Here is a 19,645-nt window from a genome sequence, read left to right as displayed (position 1 = left end):
GGTCTACTATGCACACTCCCTTTTCTTTCTTGAAGCCCCTTCTTAAAACACACCTTTGCCAGAGGACCCAACACACCCTAAATCCATGTTTTGGCCAGTAGTGTTCACGGAGAGCTTGTTTGCGCCTTATTCCTACTCGGTGAGCACCCTCTTGACTAGAGATACCTGCCCCCCAACCGCCATGTCCCCTCATCCCAGTTGTTGGGGCCAGGATGCAGGAGGCAGTTTATTTAAGTTGCAGCAGCTACACCCTAGGGTCACAACAGCGTGTTCATTTCTTGCACTTGACCTTCGGCCTCAGGAGGAGTTGATGACTAGACCATGAATGCACACCTTGCTGTAGCGTATTGGGTCACCGCAAAACGTCAAATCAAACTCAAAGGGGGCTTACGCACTAGTCACCTTTTAACTTCAAAGACGTGCATTTAAATCCTGAGTCAGCTCATGGGACAGTTCAGTAGCTTCCAACACAAAACACCACTCACTAGCATCTGACAGTTCAGCATCCCCATGCTGCCTCCAGCTGGGGAGCGGCCATCAACCAGAACAGCAGCTACGTCACTGGTAGAGGTTAACAGGTAACTGAGCCACTGGGGTCTCTCTTCCTACAAAATAAGGGTCAGGATGCAAGAGTGTCCAGCCTTTAAAATGAAGCTTTGGAGCCCAAGTATCCTGCCATCTTTTTGCCCCAGAGGTTCTGCCCTTTCCCAGAAGTTCCCACAGGGCCAGCGGAAGTTGACAGCTGCTGCAGAGAGGCAGGCCCACCTCACCTGGAGTGGGCTAAATGATTTAGAAAAATTCCAAGGGATAACAAGTAGCTACTCCGCTTCACGCAGCAGTCCCGTACTGAAAATCCCAGAGAACACCACTCTGGATCAGGGGTCTCAAAGTCCTGGCCCGAGGGCCATCTGCAGCCAGAGAACCTCCCCACTGCGGCCCGCGGAGGAGAGATGCATGCAACCACGTTGCCGGCTCTGTCTGCTGCAGGCGCCGCCCCCCGCAGCTGCCATTGGCTGGGGGAGAGGGACAGAGATACCATCACTAGTGGCCAGGCAGAGTCAGCCTTGAGGCAGCATCGTTAGTTGCCGGGCAAAGTCAGCCACGGAGGCAACATCACTTTTTTTCCCTACAATGAATATAAACAAGTCCCAATACCGAACACAGCTATTCGACGCCACACCTTGCTGCAATCCTGAAGGTTTCAACTGCTCAGTCACGGAGGCCAAACATCAACAAACTGACAGAACTGAAGCGTTGCCACGTGTCTGGCAAACACTAAAAACTCTCTGGCAGGCAAAGAAGTGTATAAAGTTGTATGACAGTTTTATTATTTTTAAGAAATTCAAAATAAAAAATATAATATAAACGTTTTCTTTTCTGAACACCATCTTCAGTGACATTATTGGCCTGCTGGGAGGATTTGAGGACTGGCACTGGCCCCAAGGTAAATTGAGTTTGAGACCCCTGGTGTGGATACTTCTATTCTTTGAAGGGCTGTTTACATTTCTATGTAGCTAGAAACAGTTACCACTCCCCCAGAGTCTATACCAGTGGGTCTCAAACTTTTTTACTGGTGACCCCTTTCACGTCGCAAGCCTCGGAGTGCGAGCCCCCTAATAAATTAAACTCTTAAATATATTTAATACCATTATAAATGCTGGAGGCAGGCAGGGTTTGGGGTGGAGATTGACAGCTCGCGACCCCCCCCGTAATGACCTCGTGACCCCCGAAGGGTCCCAACCCCCAGTTTGAGAACCCCTGGTCTATACAAACCCACATACAGCATAGATAGTTCTCTATCCTGCCATCAGATGGTGGTGAAGCAATAAAAAGCTAATTCATTAAAATTTTCAAGTTAGCAGAACAATTAAGACATACTTACACAACTTAGAGTGCTCTGATTTCCATAGGAACATTTGGCACCAATATATAAAACACTACTCCAAGGACTCTGGCTCTTCCTTTGCAGGAGGAAGTCTTTTATTGTTAACATGTGAATCCTGTCTATGCTAAACAACTTCCAGGGAGGGCAGAGGTTTCCCCCTCCCCTCAGTACAATGCTTTGTGGAATTTTCTTTCATTGGAACAGAATAAAGCATTTTGCACTAAGTATCTGAGTCTCTGGAGTCTTCTTTTTCTTACAGGACGATGACTGGGATGACATGGGAGGGGAGAATCATTTGCAATTTGAGACACTATCTGAAAAATGATGGATTTAAATAGCTTTCAGTAAAGCACATCCTCCAACCATAAACTCCTCTAAGTGTACAGAGGACATTCCTGTCCCTTTTGGAAAGTCTAACCCAAAAGGAGAGGCATTGAGGCTGGATTACAGCTGTTTTACCAACAGGAATTAAGACTCCAAGAGATGGTAGAGACCTCCAAATACTTCAGTTCAGCTCTAGGTCAAGAGTTTCAAAAGTGACTAGTGATTCTGGGTTCCTAACTTGAGACCCTAAAAGGGCCTGATTGTCAGAAAACTGAGCTTCTGCCTTAAAAAAACAGGCCCCTTTAAGGTGACACAAAGGGAACACAAGGATCACCCACGAAAGCTTATGCTCCAATACATCTGTTAGTCTTAAAGGTGCCACAGGACTCAGTGGCTTTTTACAGATCCAGACTAACACGGCTACCCCTTTGATACATAAGGATCATTAGTCACTTTTCAAAAGTCTGGCCATATCATATTATGAAATGGATTAAGATTAGATGCGACAGTTTAGTACATGAGTAATGTAGGCCAATAATATTATACATCCTTCTTTACTGGAAGTGACAAATGTGGATAGGTTTTCTTTAAATACCAATTTGGCCTAAATGAGACTCCTATTAAAGACAGACAGGAAAGCAAGTAAAAAGGACAAGGAAGTTTTCCAGCTTTAAGTGCCACCCCTATTTGTGCTATCCAAAGCAGGCATACTTCTTCCTCTCCTCCCCCACCTTTCTTCAGTATCTTGAGGGACGATCTTTTGAACAATTGTTCCCTCGTGCTTTTGCACAAATACTATACTATTATATAATAGCTAGGAACAGTTGCAAAGCAAAATTTATAGCAGGTTGCTTGGAGAGAGAGAGACAGACATTACGGCAAGTTCTCAGTCAAGGATGCCACTGGTTTGAATATTATATAATGACTAAGGCTATGTCTACACTGCCACTTTCAGCGCTAAAACTTTAGTTGTTCAGAGGTGTGAAAAAACACACACACACACACACCCCCGAGCAACAAAAGTTTTACTGCCACTTTTCAGCACTAAAGACAGCGCTTTATCCTGGGAGCCACACGCCTGGTGACAAAGCTACCACCCCTGGTTCAGCATAGTTTTTTTTTTAATTTTATCTTATCACCACCGGGAGAGCTCTCCCCCGGCGATAAAGCGTGACTACACTGCCCATGCGACAGCACGGCCGTGGCAGCGTAGATATACCTTCACTCCCACTTCTCCTCAGTGTTCTTCTGGGAGGGAAAGCTGTTAGGACAACACACTTGCATACCTCAGGGGCAAAATCCTGTCCCCCAATACAGAGAAGGAGGGGGGAAATGGGGAGCTGATCTGAGAACTGAAGCGCACTTCCTCCCATTATACTTTTGAAGTAGTGAGGCTTTCCAGAGAGCAGACTCCGTAAATGAAGCATTTTAACAGTTTGCATTTTTAAAATGCAATGTCAGCCTTGTGTGTGTGTAAGTTTGTTTTCTTAGGAATAAGCTCAATAAAGAAAAGTGGCAGTTACTCAATGTTTTACCACCACATAGCCCATCTCCATGTAAGAGAGCCCACAAATTAAATTTGGGACCTGGAAGTCATTGTGTATTTATTCCTGTTCCTGCTCCACTGCCTGTAACTGACCCACCTGAGATCTTTTAGGTTAACCCTCAATTTCATACTAACTACATGTCAGTGGAGTCAGCTTTCTTAGGGGTGATGCAAGAGTAAGGAGAAGGCAGGTGCAAATCGCGATGCTACTCAGAAATATATAAGTGAGACAAGCAGGATACCACACCCAGCGCCACGTTTACAGAATGAAAGGCACTTCCACACTATCACAGTGCTAAGATGCAGAGCACGGAAATGAGTCAGGGCGCTAGGTTACATCAGCTTTGGCCAAGTCACTTTACAAATGGGGAAACTGAAGCACAGAAGGCAAATGAAGACACTAGTTACCAACTTCACAGGAGTGAGGAGAGTTTGAATGCTTTGAGATCCTCGGGAAGGAAGATCTGTAGGAATGCAAATTAGTGTTTTCCATATCGCTATCCTAATGAACACTTAGGAGTAAGACATCTTGATAGCTTAGGCTTGTGAGGAAAGGAGGCCAGCCAGAGAATTTCTGTCAAGACCTAGTTTTCTGGGGTGCTTTGCACACAGAGCATGATCCCTTCTGGTGCCTGTGGGGGCAGCACTCGTGGTTCCAGCAGGAGTCAGTAACTGAAGCAATACCGCTCCCAACTTGGATAAGGCATGACAGGAGCAAGACCTATGCTGGCCAGTTGTGAACAGAAACTGAAAGGACCCTTTATACCACCTCATCCCCTACTAGCCAGGTGCAGACATGAGCAAGGGAGATCCAGGAATAGCACTACTGTGTGGAGAGACAAGCACTAGATGAGAGAGATGCCAAGCAACCCCTCCCCTAATTGTCTGCATTGCTTCTGACTAGACTGTCTCAGACTCTCACAAAAAGTACGCCCTGGGGAGGAGGAGGAGAAGCGGGAGGGATGAGACGACAAAATCAAGTTTCTGTACTGCAGGACTGCTCCCTACGCGATCCCAATCACTGCCTCACCATTTCTTAGAGATTAACAAGGTCTGTGTTGACAAGACAGACTATAGGCCCACCTGTATCCTAGCAATCAAGAAAAGTGCCTCTGTATATGCATCAAGTTCCAGGCAGAGCCATTGTGGTGGGAGCTGTGGTTTCCCCACTCATAACCACGGGCTAAAGGAAATACTGACCAACTCGCCCTCAGATCAGTGTAACAAGTGATAGTATATTAGTCCTAGAAGACCAATGCAGAATAGCAGTGCAAGCTTTTTCTGATTAAGAAGAAAAAAAGTTGCATTTTTATTTGCTTGACTATTGGTAACATTCTGGATTCTAATGTCCTGCTGGCTGCTGGGATACTGGAGTCTTGAACCCAAAGCAGTTTCCAGCAGCTCCAAACTGACAAGAACCATCCTAGATTTTGTAAACCCTTTCCCAAGTATTTACAGCCCTGATTGCCACCTTAAGCCACAAGAACTGGCCCATTGTCTGAGTGCCAGTGCCTTGCACCACTAGGGGCTGCTGTGCAGAGCAAACAGAAGATACCCCATCCCAGTTACTGCCCTGGAGCTGCACATGGCAGTAGCCAGAGAATTTGGTGCTCCTCTTGCCCTAGGGGAAGAGGATTATTGGGACCTCCACAGAAAGAAAACATTGCTGCCAGTGGAAGAACATGGTTGTCCTGCTCCTCCTGACTAGAATGGGATGGTGAAAGACAAGGAAAGAATAAATAAAGTTCCAAATCCCAAATATATACATTTATCATCTAGGATTATATTCCCTAAACATGCTTTAGAAAACAGTGAGGCAGGGCTCAGTAAATTCAGTTTGCCAAGTAGTCTTAGGTCATATTGGTTAGCCTTTTTAGGACATCATACTGAGTCTCAATAGCGAACTCGCAAGAGAGTTGTAAATAAATAGCAAGCTTGGTCACTTGCCAGTTTCCTCAGGCCAGCGTTTTCGACCCTATGAAAGAAGGCTGGATACCCTTGCATTAAAAAGTCTCATCTTTCAGAATGATGGATGCAGTATGGAAGGGTTGTAAACAGGCGTTACTATCTGAAGAAGCTGACTAAAAATGTCGATGCAGAGGACGCGGCACTAAAAAGACAGTCAGCCAAGAGTCAAGCAAACAGCAGCTTTAATCCTACCTCCATGTCCTTCAATACACAAGCAGAGTCAGGCACTACCAACTCTTAATGTGACCCAGACACGCTCTTATTGCAAGATGGGGTTGGGCTTCCTTTCTGTCCTCCCTAGGAATGAGGGCTAGTCTATTCACTGCTATGAGCGGGTCTTCTACTCACAGACACAAATATTCCCCTTTTTACATCTAGCCTGCCCTCTGGAGGACCAAAGTGCTACATACATTCTCAAAGCCTCACTGCCTGGGGTTTTGTCAGATCCATTCTTAGGGTATGTCTACACTGAATGCTACAGTGCCGCATCTGCAGCTGCACCGCTGTAGTGCTTCAGTGTAGACACTACCTACCAGTGGCATAGCCAGAACGGGACAGTTGGTAGGCCCCAACTTCAGGTGGATGGGCAATGACGGGAGGCAGGAGGGATCGGGGCTGCTTCCCCCACACCCTCTCCAGCTGGCCTTGCAGGGGGCAATAGACATGCTGGCCAGGGGCCCCCCAGGGTCCAGGCGGACACCCAAGGAGCGGGGTTGGGGCGTGAGGACTTGTCCCACTCTGCCCACCCAGCTCTCCAGCTGGGGAGGGGGGTTCGGGCACAGGGGCTTGCGGGCGGGCAAACCCTCGTGCCCCAACCCTGCTCCCCAGCTGGAGCGCCGGGCGGGTGCAGAGCCAGGGGTGGGCCTGGATGCTAAGTGGGTGGGCCATGGCCCGCCCGTGGCTATGCCCCTACTACTTACACTGATGGGAGGGGTTCTCCCATCCGCATAGTTATTCCATCTCCCCAAGAAGTGGTAGGTACATCAACAGAAGAATTCTTCCGTCCACCTAGTGTGGTCTACACCAGGGGTTAGGGTGGAAAAGCTACATCTCTCAGGGATGTAGATTTTTCACACCCCTAAGCAACAAAGGTAAGCCAACCTAATTTTCTAGTATAAACCAGGCCTAAGTGACACACACACTCATTAAGATTTCACCATTGCCTTAACTGGAGAGGAGCCATCAGAGAAGAGATGCTTCCAGGAACATAGATGCCATCCTTTACATACATGTGAGAAAGTAGCCGGATGGTTACGGGATTATTGCTATCTTTTCAATTTTTTAGTGTGAATTTAACGAATCCTTTTCCTCCATATGCAGCCCATATGCCAATTCAGGCGTTACTGGCCTTTTATGGTTCGTGTGTAGGATATGGAAGTAGGCCAACCACTGTGGAACTACATGTCTCAGTGCTGATGAAGTCAAGTATGCCACTTTCTACCCCCTGCAAGAAACTGCTCACCAAACAGTTACTGCATCAATACATCCTTCACAACTCAAGGATGTGGCACTGAAAATGCTAGCTCATTAAGCCAGTTACAACTAACTTCAGGTTACAATTGGCCAGATTCTACATTCATTTACTCTAGGTCTTGATTACCATAATTGCGTGATTTGCCCTCAAGTGCTGCTAGCGGCTAGTTCATTGGGAATTCCTGCTTTTAAGAATTGGAAAAGCAACTAGTTCTCAGCCTGCCTGCCTGGCGCTCCAGCCAAGGAACGGGGTTGGAGTGCAGGGGGGCTTGCCTTGTCTTTGAAGGATGTATGTGCTTGGGGGAGGGGGAAAAGCAAAGGAGGATTGATCTCTTCCTATGGGCTCTTTACTCTTCCTCACCACTTTTGCTGGTGTGGCCTTCTCCCTGCCCCAACCTAAACAAATTAAACCCTCTCCTCTCAGTCTGCCAGCCATCTGGTGCCTCTACATTACAGCCCAGAGCAACGCCCACATTCATAGAATGGCCCTGTTCTCCTGGCAGAGCGGCTCACTTCCTCAATGCCTGTCAGTGATGTTTTAATACAATCTGCCACTGCCTGATGAGACACCCTCTCACGCCCACCAGCCTCTTTGTATATAAACCCTCCACTCCCATCCAGCTAAAGCTTACGGCATTTGCCTATCAAACTAACCACCTGCTGTCATGTGCAAGAAGCGCGCACACACACAAAATTCAGCTATAATGAGAGGGAGGTTGGTCCAGCAGTTAGGTATTTAGCCTAGGACTCGGGAGACCGGAGTTCAGTTCCCTGCTCCACCAGAAACACCCTCCCGTGTCACTTTGGGCAGATCTCTGGGACTTTCTTAACTCGTGTAAAATGGGATAACAATGCTGACCTACTTCATAAGGATGTTGTAAGGTTAGCTACACTAAAGACTGTGAGGTGTGCAAAATGAGTACATAGGTTATTTTCATCTTTATTAGAGACGACCTTGTATAGAAAGAGCCCTAACACGCAGAGAAATATGAATATTTCCAACTCCAGTAGCCTTGCTGTAGTTAAAAAAAACCCCACCACACAGATGCAGCCACAAACAGATGTAGTATAAAGAGCCTTAAAAATTCCTTCCAACCACTAGATAGCAATGGAATATTTAAAGATGTGAGTTTTTCCCCACAATGTTTTTAACAGCAAGATGTTTCCAGGACTAAAACTTTTAAGACCCAGTCAGGAAGACAAATTCTAAATAACGCCTTTACTTAAAGAATAGATCAGGTTTATTTTATATACATATATTCCATAATATTTTTTTACATCATCACCTCCAATCTTTAAGAGTTTGTCATGCAACAGCTGTCTGACACTAAAGCCAGCCTCCTAAAACTCATGCAAGCCCCACCCCAAGTCAGCTGATACATGATCTGCACAGCCGTCAGTTTTTAAATAATTGACACTTATTTCTATACCTAATTTTTAAAGACAACTATGTATGTGGGAAGAGAGAAAGTGATTCTGTAGAAAGACCATTTCTACTCATATATAGAATGTGGATAAGGCAAAGTTTCACAATAAATTAGAAGAAAGCCCAATCTTTCTACCTCTGGTAAAAAGAGTATACAGTAACTCCTCACTTAATGTTGTAGTTATGTTCCTGAAAAATGCGACTAAGTGAAACGATGTTAAGCGAATCCACGTTCCCCATAAGAATTAATGTAAATGAGGGGATTAGGTTCCAGCGAAATTTTTTTCACCAGACAAAAGACACTAATACATGCGCGCACACACACACACACACACACACAGACACACACACACACACTATAAGTTTTAAACAATTTAATACTGGTACACAGTGATGAGGATTGAGAAGCTTGGTTGAGGTGGAGGAGTCAGAGGGTGGGATATTTCCCTTACGGCTAAATGATGAACTAGCAATTGGCTGAGCCCTCGAGGGTTAACTCTCTCACTCTGCAAGGCAGCAGGAATGGAGGGAGATATGCGCATTTCCCCTTTAAGTGCACTGCCTTGTTAATCAGATCAGCTTGCTGAGACCAACTGCTGCAAGCTCCCTCGCTCCCTCGCCCTGGTGTGTCCCCCCTGCTCTATGGAAGATGGGGTAAGCAGGGTGCAGGATCAGGGGAAGGGGGAAACCCTGACATTAGCCCCCCCTCTTCCTTCCCTCTCTCCCCCCCCCCCCCCCCCGCCAGCAGGAGTCCCGGGGAGCTGCTCCAAGGCAGAGGGCAGGAGGGACAGCTACAATTGATAGCCTGCTGGGTGGCTGCAGCACAGGGAACTTAGGGGAGCAGGGAGCTGATAGGGAGGCTGCAGGTGCACCCTGGTTCCAAGCCCCCACCAGCTAGCTGCAATGTACTGCTTGCAGGAAGAGCAGCCGACAAAGCAGGCGGCTGCCAAACGACATTAGAAGGGAGCATTGCACAACTTTAAACGAGCATGTTCCCTAATTGATCAGCAACGTAACAACGTTAACCAGGACGACTTTAAGTGAAGAGTTACTGTACGTGAACCTTAAAATCCAAAGCAAGCTTCAAATGCAATACCGTAGGGCTATTGGTGAATTTTTAAGGGCCACACAATAGAGATGGACGTTTAATGAAATCCTATTGTAATCTAGAAGCATCTAGCTAGGCTTTTTTAGGACAGCAGTTAAAAGAAGCCAAAACCCTATAATTGTTTTAAGATAGGCAATGCCAATGATTAATTCAATGAGAAAAAGTTATACCTTGTTTGCAGGATCATGCCCTATCTTCGATGTAGGAAAGCAAAAGAATGATTGTTACGGGAAGACAGGTTATAACAAGAGCACAAGACACTAATGTATGTCCACATCTTGTCAATTTGTAAGAGCAGAGTCCAATAAGAGGAGAAGCAGAGCTCACTATTGACTTGTTTCTTCCAGTTTTCCTTGGATTTGAAAGAGAAGACACAGGATCCAGAGAGATATTTCAGAAATATGGGGCATCCTGAAAAAGGGGCAAAGCTGCTTATGGGAAGAGATCGGGATGCACAATATGACGGGTTCTACTGAGGCTGGGTCAGGAAGTGAGGAGTTAGAATATAGTGCAAAAGAGAAATCTTGAGCCAATGCAAGGATTGAGGTCGGAAAAGTCATCTACACAAAGTGAGCTTAACTACAGCATAGCGAATGGAATCTGGTGTGATGCAACCATCAGGGGATGGTGAGATGAGATAACTAGGATGCGGAGCAGGGTGTCAGCAGCAGGAATGGTGGAAGAAGGGATTGAGTGTGGAAGTTATATAGAGGAAGTGCTGACAGGATTTACTAGCAGCCTGGTTGTGGGGGAAGACTGCTAGAAGGAGTGCTGACGGAGGCCAAGGTTTGAGTCCCGTTCTTCCAGTTAAAAAAAGGAGTGGAGGAAAGAAAGGCTTTTCAAAACAAGAAGCCAATAGTTTCTACTGTTCTCTTAACTTAATCCTTTATACAGAAGGGATCATTTGGAGAGCAGATTTTTGGTTCCGAGATGCACATTTATTTAAATATAGTTCTGACTAGAACAGCTGAGATTATTTCTGTGGAAGACCAATACGCCATGGAAATAAGAGGTTTTGAAGTTTCATCTAGCGAAATATAGCATAACACCAGAAAGCCACTAAATATTTGACTGTCCCTCTATGAATTCTTGTCAGCATTTTGAAAAATGCCTCAGAACTAGGAATTGCTTCTCTGGAACCATAATTAAGAGCTCTGACACTGCCAATATAGCTTGTAACTCATTTCTGTTAATACGCAGTGGTTTCTGGAGCTCATCCATTCTAATACTTGCACTTTGGAGCAGGGGAAGCCCTAAGATGTCCCTAGGGCTGTGAAGTGATAGATCAATTTCTGGGTGGAGTTCAGCATCTGTCTAGCCTTATCTTTGCAAGCAAAAGTCAATACAATGGGGACTCCTGTAAAGTATTTAGTGGATCGAGAGGTAATTCAACAAGATACACAAAAGAGGAATAATCCTGTTAACCTTTAGAGCACAGAAGATGGGGAGTTTTTCTTCCCCACCGGCCGTAACATATTAGTTATGGGTCTCTTCTGCTGCTGTATGTGATGTGCCCCAGCAGGCGTAGCTAAGTGAAGGGGCACTTGTATAAGTAGAAGCATTGCCAGCAGATCGAGGGACGTGATCATTCCCCTCTATTCGACATTGGTGAGGCCTCACCTGGAGTACTGTGTCCAGTTTTGGGCCCCACACTACAAGGATGTGGAAAAATTGGAAAGAGTCCAGCGGAGGGCAACAAAAATGATTAGGGGGCTGGAGCACATGACTTATGAGGAGAGGCTGAGAGAACTGGGATTGTTTAGTCTGCAGAAAAGAAGAATGAGGGGGGATTTGATAGCTGCTTTCAACTACCTGAAAGGGGGCTCCAAAGAGGATGAATCTAGACTGTTCAGTGGAAGCAGATGACAGAACAAGGAGTAATGGTCTCAAGTTGCAGTGGGGGAGGTTTAGGTTGGATATTGGGCGGGGGGGGAACTTTCACTAGGAGGATGGTGAAGCACTGAAATGGGTTACCTAGGGAGGTGGTGGAATCTCCTTCCTTAGAGGTTTTTAAAAGTCAGGCTTGACAAAGCCCTGGCTGGGATGATTTAGTTGGGGATTGGTCCTGCTTTGAGCAGGGGGTTTTGGACTAGATGACCTCCTGAGGTCCTTTCCAACCCTGATAGTCTAGGATTCTAAGGTTTACTAGAATTTCTATTCCTTGGGGTGGGATTTAAAAAAAAAAAAAAAAAATCATTCCACATTGGCATAACTCTGTTCCCATTGAAGTCAATAGGAATTTTACTGTTCATTTCAATGGGAACAGAGTTAAGCCAGAGAATCTCACCCTAAAGCTTCTCTTCAGATATGAGGTGGACAGTGATCAAGGGATGACAAGGAAAGCCAATAAGCGGGGGGGAGAGTGGGGGAGATGGGAGAGAAGAGAAGAATTCCACAGAGAAGTGGCAGAAACCAAGAGACCCAAGAAGAGTCTGGAGCAGACAGCTCAGTTTTAAGGATGGAGATTATACTGTACCTACCCTAACCACAACCTACTAAGCCAGTTAAACAGCAATAATTCCACTGGAAGTAAAGCGATGAAGTTTTAGAAAGTGCCCCTCATTGGGAGCCTGCAAGTGCATTGGGGGTGAAGTCTGGCAGACAAATGAAAGCACTACAAACTTGCACACTGTTTTGTACTAGAAGATGGACCAGGCCTTCACTTGGGGGTGCCTCCCAAATGTATATGCACAAAGAGTGGCAAGAAGAGTTGTGACTGGGTGTCTGCACCTTAAAAATGCCAAAATCTCAGTTAAGTATGCATCTGTGACAAATCTAGGCATTTTCTGTGACCATTTTATGTGCTATGTATTGCTCTGTACCTATGACCTTGGCATCACTATCCACTGTGGGGGAAAGAATTCATTTTTTCCCCTAGGACATGGGAGATCAGGCTAGGTATTTGAGAAATATGTACATTATGGCTCTCTGGAATGGAATCAACACATTTGAATGGGAGACCTTGGGAACCAATCCCAATGACCAAAAAGGTACACCTCGCTGCAGAGGGAGCTGAACATGTGAATACAGCATGGCGGTGTTCAGAGAACAAAGACAAGAGGTGGCAGGTGATGTGTTAGGAGCTGAGCTCTTAGACACGGGGCTCTGACTTGGGACTGACAAAGGAAGCAGTGATCGTTTCTACAGCAGCACGGATCAGGGACTGCTCTCTGCTAACCTAAGGACTTTCAGATTCCGTAGGCCAGGTGACCAACTAGTTGTGACCTTGTTTTGAAAAGGCTCCCTGATGTCACTGCAAATACTTACTGAGAGCACTGCACCCCGAAGGAACCAGCCTTCTGCAGGAGTCGGATTTAGATGGATTCACTGCAGGGAGCCAGAGAGACAGGGATGGTTGGTGCCCAAAGGCCCAGTTTCGGAGTTATGGAGGCAGCAGCAGCATACAAAGGAAAACGTGTACTGGACAGCCAAGACTGTAGAAGCTGCAGAGATTAACAGACCTTATTTTAAGAGCCAAGATTCTTTTTCCCCCCCATACAGATCAGTCAGAATGAAGGAGCTGTGCCAACGAGATAGGCATCAGAGGCTGTAGAGAACCAATTCTGCAATCCTGTTCCAACATAGCTCAAGATACTTGCAAAACTAAGTTTGTTTTATGCTACTCCAAACTGCAGAGATGATGCCAGATAAAGCAGCACAAAGTGTGAGAGGCTCGTGAAGACTTTCAACCATGGCTAGCTAGGCTCCATTCTTACAAGCTATGTGGTTACATTATTGAACAGCACCTGTGGATTCACAAGTTATCATAACTGGAAATGGCACATGAAGCCCTAAGAGTGATTAAACTGGTGCTGAAAAAAGATAAGGAGGGAGACTTGGTGGTGGACTCTTCAAGTTAGAGCTTCAATTGAGAAGAACAAGGTCAACAAATGGCAGGCCAGTGGCTTGAGCAAGGATAAGAGGCGTATGGAGGCAAGAAAAAAAACCAGCCGAAGTGTTGCAACAGATAAAAATTTGTCCTGCAATGGGCTACATAACCAACTAGGAGGATATGAGGGAGAAGAGACCATCTACAAACTCACTAAGGCAAGAGAAAATAATGAGGGATGTGAATCAGTTTGCTTCTATTAGAAATGAACATGGTATATGACAAAAATCAACAAAGCCTGGAGTGATAATTTTGAAAGAGTGCTGAACGAGGAGAAGCCAAGGAAGGAACTAACACCACGCAAGCTGAAACCAGGCTTGACAGACTGCATGCAGAAGGAAGAGGTTGCAGAGGCACTTAGGGCCACATGAAGTATGGGTGGATGCACTGAAGTCACTGGGAAGGGAAGGCAGCAAGTATTTTACAAGTCTGTTCAATGATTCTTAAGAAACAGAATGCTGGAGTGACAAAGGCTTTGTGGTGCCCATTTTTAAACAAAGGAGAGAATATACTGAGTTCTAATTATCACCCAATTAAGCTGATGTCATACTATGAAAGTATGGGAGATGATTACTGAAAAGTATTTGCATGGAATGGTTGAAGTTTGAAACTGTCAGTAAGGATTTATGCCAGGACGAAGTACAATTTATGCTATATTTATCATAAGAATGTCCATAGTGGGTAAGACCAATGGTCCATCTAGCCCAGTACCCTGCCTTTCAGCAGTGGCCAGTGCCAAATGCTTCAGAGCAAACGAACAGAACAGGGCAATCATCAAGTGACCCATCCCATCATCCAGTCCCAGCTTCTTGCAGTCAGAATCCTCTAAGAATTCTTATGGAGAAGTTCAGAGAAGACAGACAGCATCTGAGTATGGTCTTTATAGACATGGAGAGGGCATATGATTGTGTACCAAGAGAATTCAAATGGGAATTTGAGACAGAGAGGTGTGCCTGAGGGATAGGTCCATCTTACCCAGGAGATGTGCAACGGAGCAGCTAGCACAGTCAAAACCAAATGGGACTACAACAGAGAGAGTTTCCAGTAAACATTGGCCTGCATGAGGGGTTAGCACTGAGTCTTTTTTGTTAGCAGTTGTCACAGATGTGATAAGTGAGAATATATGAAGGGAGACACCTTGCTGTTTGCTGATGACAGTCATATGTGTAGAAGACAGAGACCCTGAAAGCCAACTTTGAACAGCAGCATCACAATTTTCAGCAGGCAGGACGTGGAGTGAACGTTAATAAGACCGAGGCTTTGATAACTGGGGGACGACCACCTACCATAAAGGATATTATAGGCAGAGAGCTTAGGGGAGTGAAAGAGTTTACATACCTAGCATCAATGGCTGCTGACAATGCTGGCCTCCTGAGTGATGCACAGCATCATACCAAAGCTGCTTCAGGTGCAAATAGAGGGAGATCACCCCAATTCTCTGGGATAAAAAGATGCCAAAAGGCAGACTGCATAAAACTATAATTTGTCCCATCCTAAAGTACGGAAACAAGACTTGGCCAGTCACCAGAAAAGAGACCTTGAGGTGGTCAAATGGTTAGATGCTCCTTGATAAGGAAATGACGTTGTGGGGGATTTTGAGTGGGGTCTGAGGCGCTGGATTCACCACTCAAGCTACAGGCTGCAGTGACCGTAGAGCATTCTAACTGCCTTACGTAGACTCTACACTCCAGACCCCACTCAAAATCCCTGGGACATACCTTTTATTAGATTTGATGGTGCCGTCTGTATGTGTGCCACAGGGAGAACACACCCTGAGGCTGCTACTAAATACAAATCACAAGCACAGAGGTGTTCACGATTCATATTTAGTCACACAAGTGACTTTGCATACTTCAGTGGGCGTGGTACCCCAGTGCCCTCTGTATACGAGCTACCACTGACTCTCCAGAAACTTGCACATAAAACAAATTCACTAGAAGCTTTATCTGTCAGCAGCCTGGGTCCTTTCCAGCTCTGCCAAAAGAGAAGAAAGGAGAAGAGCACTGTGGGGAAATAAAGGCAACGAACAGAGTTCTGCCAGCTTCCAGGAAACAGAACTAGGTCTGTCTTTACCTTTTAAGGCAGCATTGGTGAGTGTGGGGTGCACACAACCCTTCTGGGGTGGGGCACAAAACAGTTTCCTCTGTACTGTCCAGCCAACATGGCAGGGTTGGAGCTTTCAAAGGGTTTAGGAAGCGTTGCTTGAAAGGTTCTAAACAAGTGCATAATCCAACCCCTCAGGCGGACTCAGTAAATTGTCCTATCCCTCTACTAGATAGGCATCAGGATTGTAGGGCTTTTCTGGTTGACATGGAGCAGACAGTCAAGACTAAATTCAGTTGTGGCATAAGCCCACTAACTGAATGGGGCTGTGTCTACTTACAGCAGGGAGAACTGGGACCCCAATCTCAATTTATACAGAGGAGAGTATTATAGCACTTCATACCTGGCAAATGCATTTTGCTGGGGGTGCGGGAGGCAAAGAGCAAACAAATGTAGCTTCTGTGCACAGATGGTAGTTAGAGGGGCAGTGGAAAGAGCTATGAATCTAGGCCAGAATGGCAGCAGAGTTCAACCACACTTGCATCTTCTTACCCATTTTTTCAAGCCAGTGAATTAGCCTGCCAAGAGATGAAGTCACAGCCAAAGATTAAGACAATCAGGCCAGTCGGGCAAGCTAGCAGGCATTAAATTTAACCTATTGAAGTGTTTTGGGAATGGGCATTAACCACACAAGCAGTTTAAACTTTACTACTACCATAAGATTAGAGAGAGCTGCTGCTTATTTAGGCCTGGTCTACACTAACCCCCCCACTTCGGACTAAGGTACGCAAATTCAGCTACGTTAATAACATAGCTGAATTCGAAGTACCTTAGTCCGAAGTTACCGCGGTCCAGACGCGGCAGGAAGGCTCCCCCGTCGATGCTGCGTACTCCGCTCGCCGAGCTGGAGTACCAGCGTCGACGGCGAGCACTTCCGGGATCGATCCGGGGCACTTCCGGGATCTATCCGGGATCGATTTATCGCGTCTTAACCAGACGCGATAAATGGAACTCAGAAAACCGATTGCTTACATCCGGACCCGGATGTAAGTGAAGACGTACCCTTAGAAAGCCCCTATATTCTTGCAAAAGGGAAGTCGAGTTTTTCCTGCCAGTTCTGTGAACATTAAACAGAGGAGGGAGAGCTCTGGGACAGAAAGGCAGAACACCCCGAAGATATGCTCTCAGATTCATTGTCTTCTGGATTTTACTGCCAAATCCTTCTCCAGATACTGGAGCATCTCGGCTCTTTTCTCATGTCTGACCTACTGGGTTTTTAGGCTCAGGGCATCCCTTTTTATTTGAGAGATTATACCAAAGATATGGCATTCAGATAGAGAGCTAATTGAGTCTGCTGTTCTCCACTGCTTTGATGTCAGAATATTTTAACTCAGAGACAAGCTTTGAATAAGGCCAATTACTGTGAGCATCTATTCCCCCATCACACATACGGCATTTTCAGCAGCTAGCACTCATCCCCACCCTACACAAATGACTCCAGCAGCACAGGTGGGTTCACCTGCACTGCTTCCTACGAGCATATTGTCAGCTGGCCTGAGGCTACTGTTGGGCAGAGCCCTCTCCTCCTTCTCCCAACCTCCCCCCCCCCACCCCAATGATCAGGGTGACGAAGCTCACCTGACTCTCAGCTGCCTCTTAAAAAGATGTGCACCTGCTTGCACTCCAGAATTTAAGGACCAAGTTTAAGGCCCTGTTTACACTAGGGAAGTTCACACCAGTGTAGTTACGTCTCAGAGCAGGACTTACACCAGTAACATACCGGGATCAGCGATACTGGTGCAGCACATTGAGTTTGCACCACTACAGTTACTTTCATGCAAATCTCCTTGGTGGAGCCAAGGCCGGAGCCTCCAGCCCTTACAGATGCAAAGACATCATGTTAGCTCACAACCTGAAGGTAAACCAAGACAGTAACGTCCACCTTAGTGCACTGACAACCTACTACGCAGCTCTGAGGTGTGAGCTGCCCCACGCCATCTCAAAAGGTGCCAACCCCAAAGCCTAATGTCGATAACGTACAGGTCAACTATTTGCCTGCTGGTCAAGTCACAGAAGGGTGACTTCGGCTCAGGTGGGCAAGTCCCCTCTCCTCCAGGGGAGGCACCATCCCCCTCGGAGACAATGAATGGTGGATCAGGGATAAGGGAGAGACCCCATCTACAGAGAGGAGCAGTGGCACCAGACAGCTCTTGTATGGGGAGGGATGACCGCTGCCCCGCAATGAGAAGCATGGCAGGGCAAAAAGGGTATGCCTAGGGCTCCAGATCACCTCAGTCTTGCCCTGTAGAGAGCTCCACTCATGTGGATTTAGACAAAGCCAGGGGCAGCCACAAAGCCTCCAGAACAAAGGACGGCAGATTTGTAACTGTTGACACCTAGCCCCATCCTGCACAAGTCAATGAGAGCGGAGGATGCCATTCAGAGTTCAGGAAGCGTGCAGCACCTTGTAGGACCAGGCCCTATATTTATCTATTGATAAATTTAGTTTGAGAAAGCTTCAGGGCCACCCCCACAAGCTGTCCAAGGCATAACCACTATCCAACCTGACCAGATTTCTTTATTCAACTACAATTAAAAAAAAAAAAAAGCCTGCATGCACGCTCAATAAGAAATACCTAACCACTGCAAGAACAAGCAACACCGGTATAATGCGAGGTCTGCCCAGGAAAGCAATCCATGTGGCTCCAAGTTCCCTCGAGAGAGGAGAGAGTCACAAGGTATTTAGAAACGTAGCACTTCTCAAGACACCTAGACTCCTAGTATGCACGCACACAGGCCTGGAAAGAGAGGGGATGTGGAGACAGCACAGCCTACCTGGCATAGGATTATGGTGAGAAGGGAAAGTGGCAAGGAAAGCAGCTCCAGAGGAGAGGATCACATTCAAATGGATGACAAGCCTAAGGGTAAGCAAGAATACTAGCGGCACAGCGCTTTCCCCGCTGGGCTACAGCCTCCACCTTGCGAGGCAGGGATCGATCCCTCATCCCTCGTGAGCAATAAAGGCCGAACGCTGAACAGAAGAGGAGCATTGATCACATCCTGCCCGTTTAACCAGCAGCCAAGACAAGAAGGGACCCGGGGGGGGGGGGGGGGGATTTGCTGGGATTTCGCCTGCTACTCACGTCTTTCCGACCACGCTCCCGGGCGCGACCCGAACCCACGCGGGGGCGTGTGGAGGGGGAAGCAGCCCCCCCCGGGAAAGCAGCCCAGCGCCCCTGCTGATGTGTCAATAGCATGGCCGGGGGGCTCCTGTGCACGCAGAGCCAGCTCCGGGATACAAGCGATGCAGCCGGCAGGGAAATAAGCCCCGCAATTCACCCTCCCCAGTGCCCCGCACCCCAGCCCGGCCGGGCCCCTACCTTGTCAGCGAAGCTGCGGGGCAGCAGCAGGTCCGGGCTGGGGGTGAGCTCGGAGGCCGCCTCCTCGCTGCTGGAAGCGGCGAGCGGGTGCGGCATGTCCCGCAGCGCCCGGGGCCCGGAGGAGGGCAGGGCCCGGGGGGTCCCCAGCCCGCCGCCCCCGGCCGACATGGCTGCGCTCGGCGGCGGCCGTAGGCGGGCAAGGACCCCGGGGCCCAGGCAGGCGCTGGCGGCCCGAAGCAGAGACCGCGACCGCCCCCGCCCGCTGCAGCCCGGCGGAGCGGGGCCAGAACCCAGCCGCGAACTCCACGCCCAGCCGCCGCGCAGGGCCGGACGCGGAAGATACAATGTAGCCGCCGCGGCAGCGAGGGAGGAACTCCGCCTCCTCCGGCTGGTGCTGCCCGCTCGGGCCCTCCGCCAGCACCGGCGGGGCGGGGCCAGGGGCGGGGCTCGGTGGGAGCGCCACGGGCTGGGCGAGAGGCCCCTGGGCGGTTAGATTGCGGATGACATGCCAACCATGTGCGCAGGGCTGTGCGGGACATAATCCCTGGTGCTTAGACTGTAAACTCTGTGAGGGGGAGGAACTCAGGTTTGCTCTTTATTTGT

General features: G+C 47.6%; 1 protein-coding gene across 1 annotated transcript in view; it reads right to left on the bottom strand.

Annotated features, from left to right (window-relative positions):
- Positions 1–19,407, bottom strand: part of LOC112118350 (sorting nexin-30) — a 59,238-nt gene extending 39,831 nt beyond the window's left edge. Inside the window, exon 1 of the mRNA XM_024216617.3 lies at positions 19,043–19,407. Within this exon, the coding sequence (XP_024072385.1) occupies positions 19,043–19,210 (168 nt within the window). The 5' untranslated portion in view covers positions 19,211–19,407. The remainder of the gene's footprint in view (positions 1–19,042) is intronic.
- Positions 19,408–19,645: the final 238 nt, after the last annotated feature.

Source organism: Terrapene carolina, unplaced genomic scaffold, assembly GCF_002925995.2.
Source record: "Terrapene carolina triunguis isolate 2854851 unplaced genomic scaffold, T_m_triunguis-2.0 Scaffold35098, whole genome shotgun sequence".
Lineage (NCBI taxonomy): Eukaryota > Metazoa > Chordata > Testudines > Emydidae > Terrapene > Terrapene triunguis.
The sequence above is the reverse complement of the archived record's forward strand: the minus strand, read 5'-3'. Positions and strand labels throughout refer to the sequence as shown.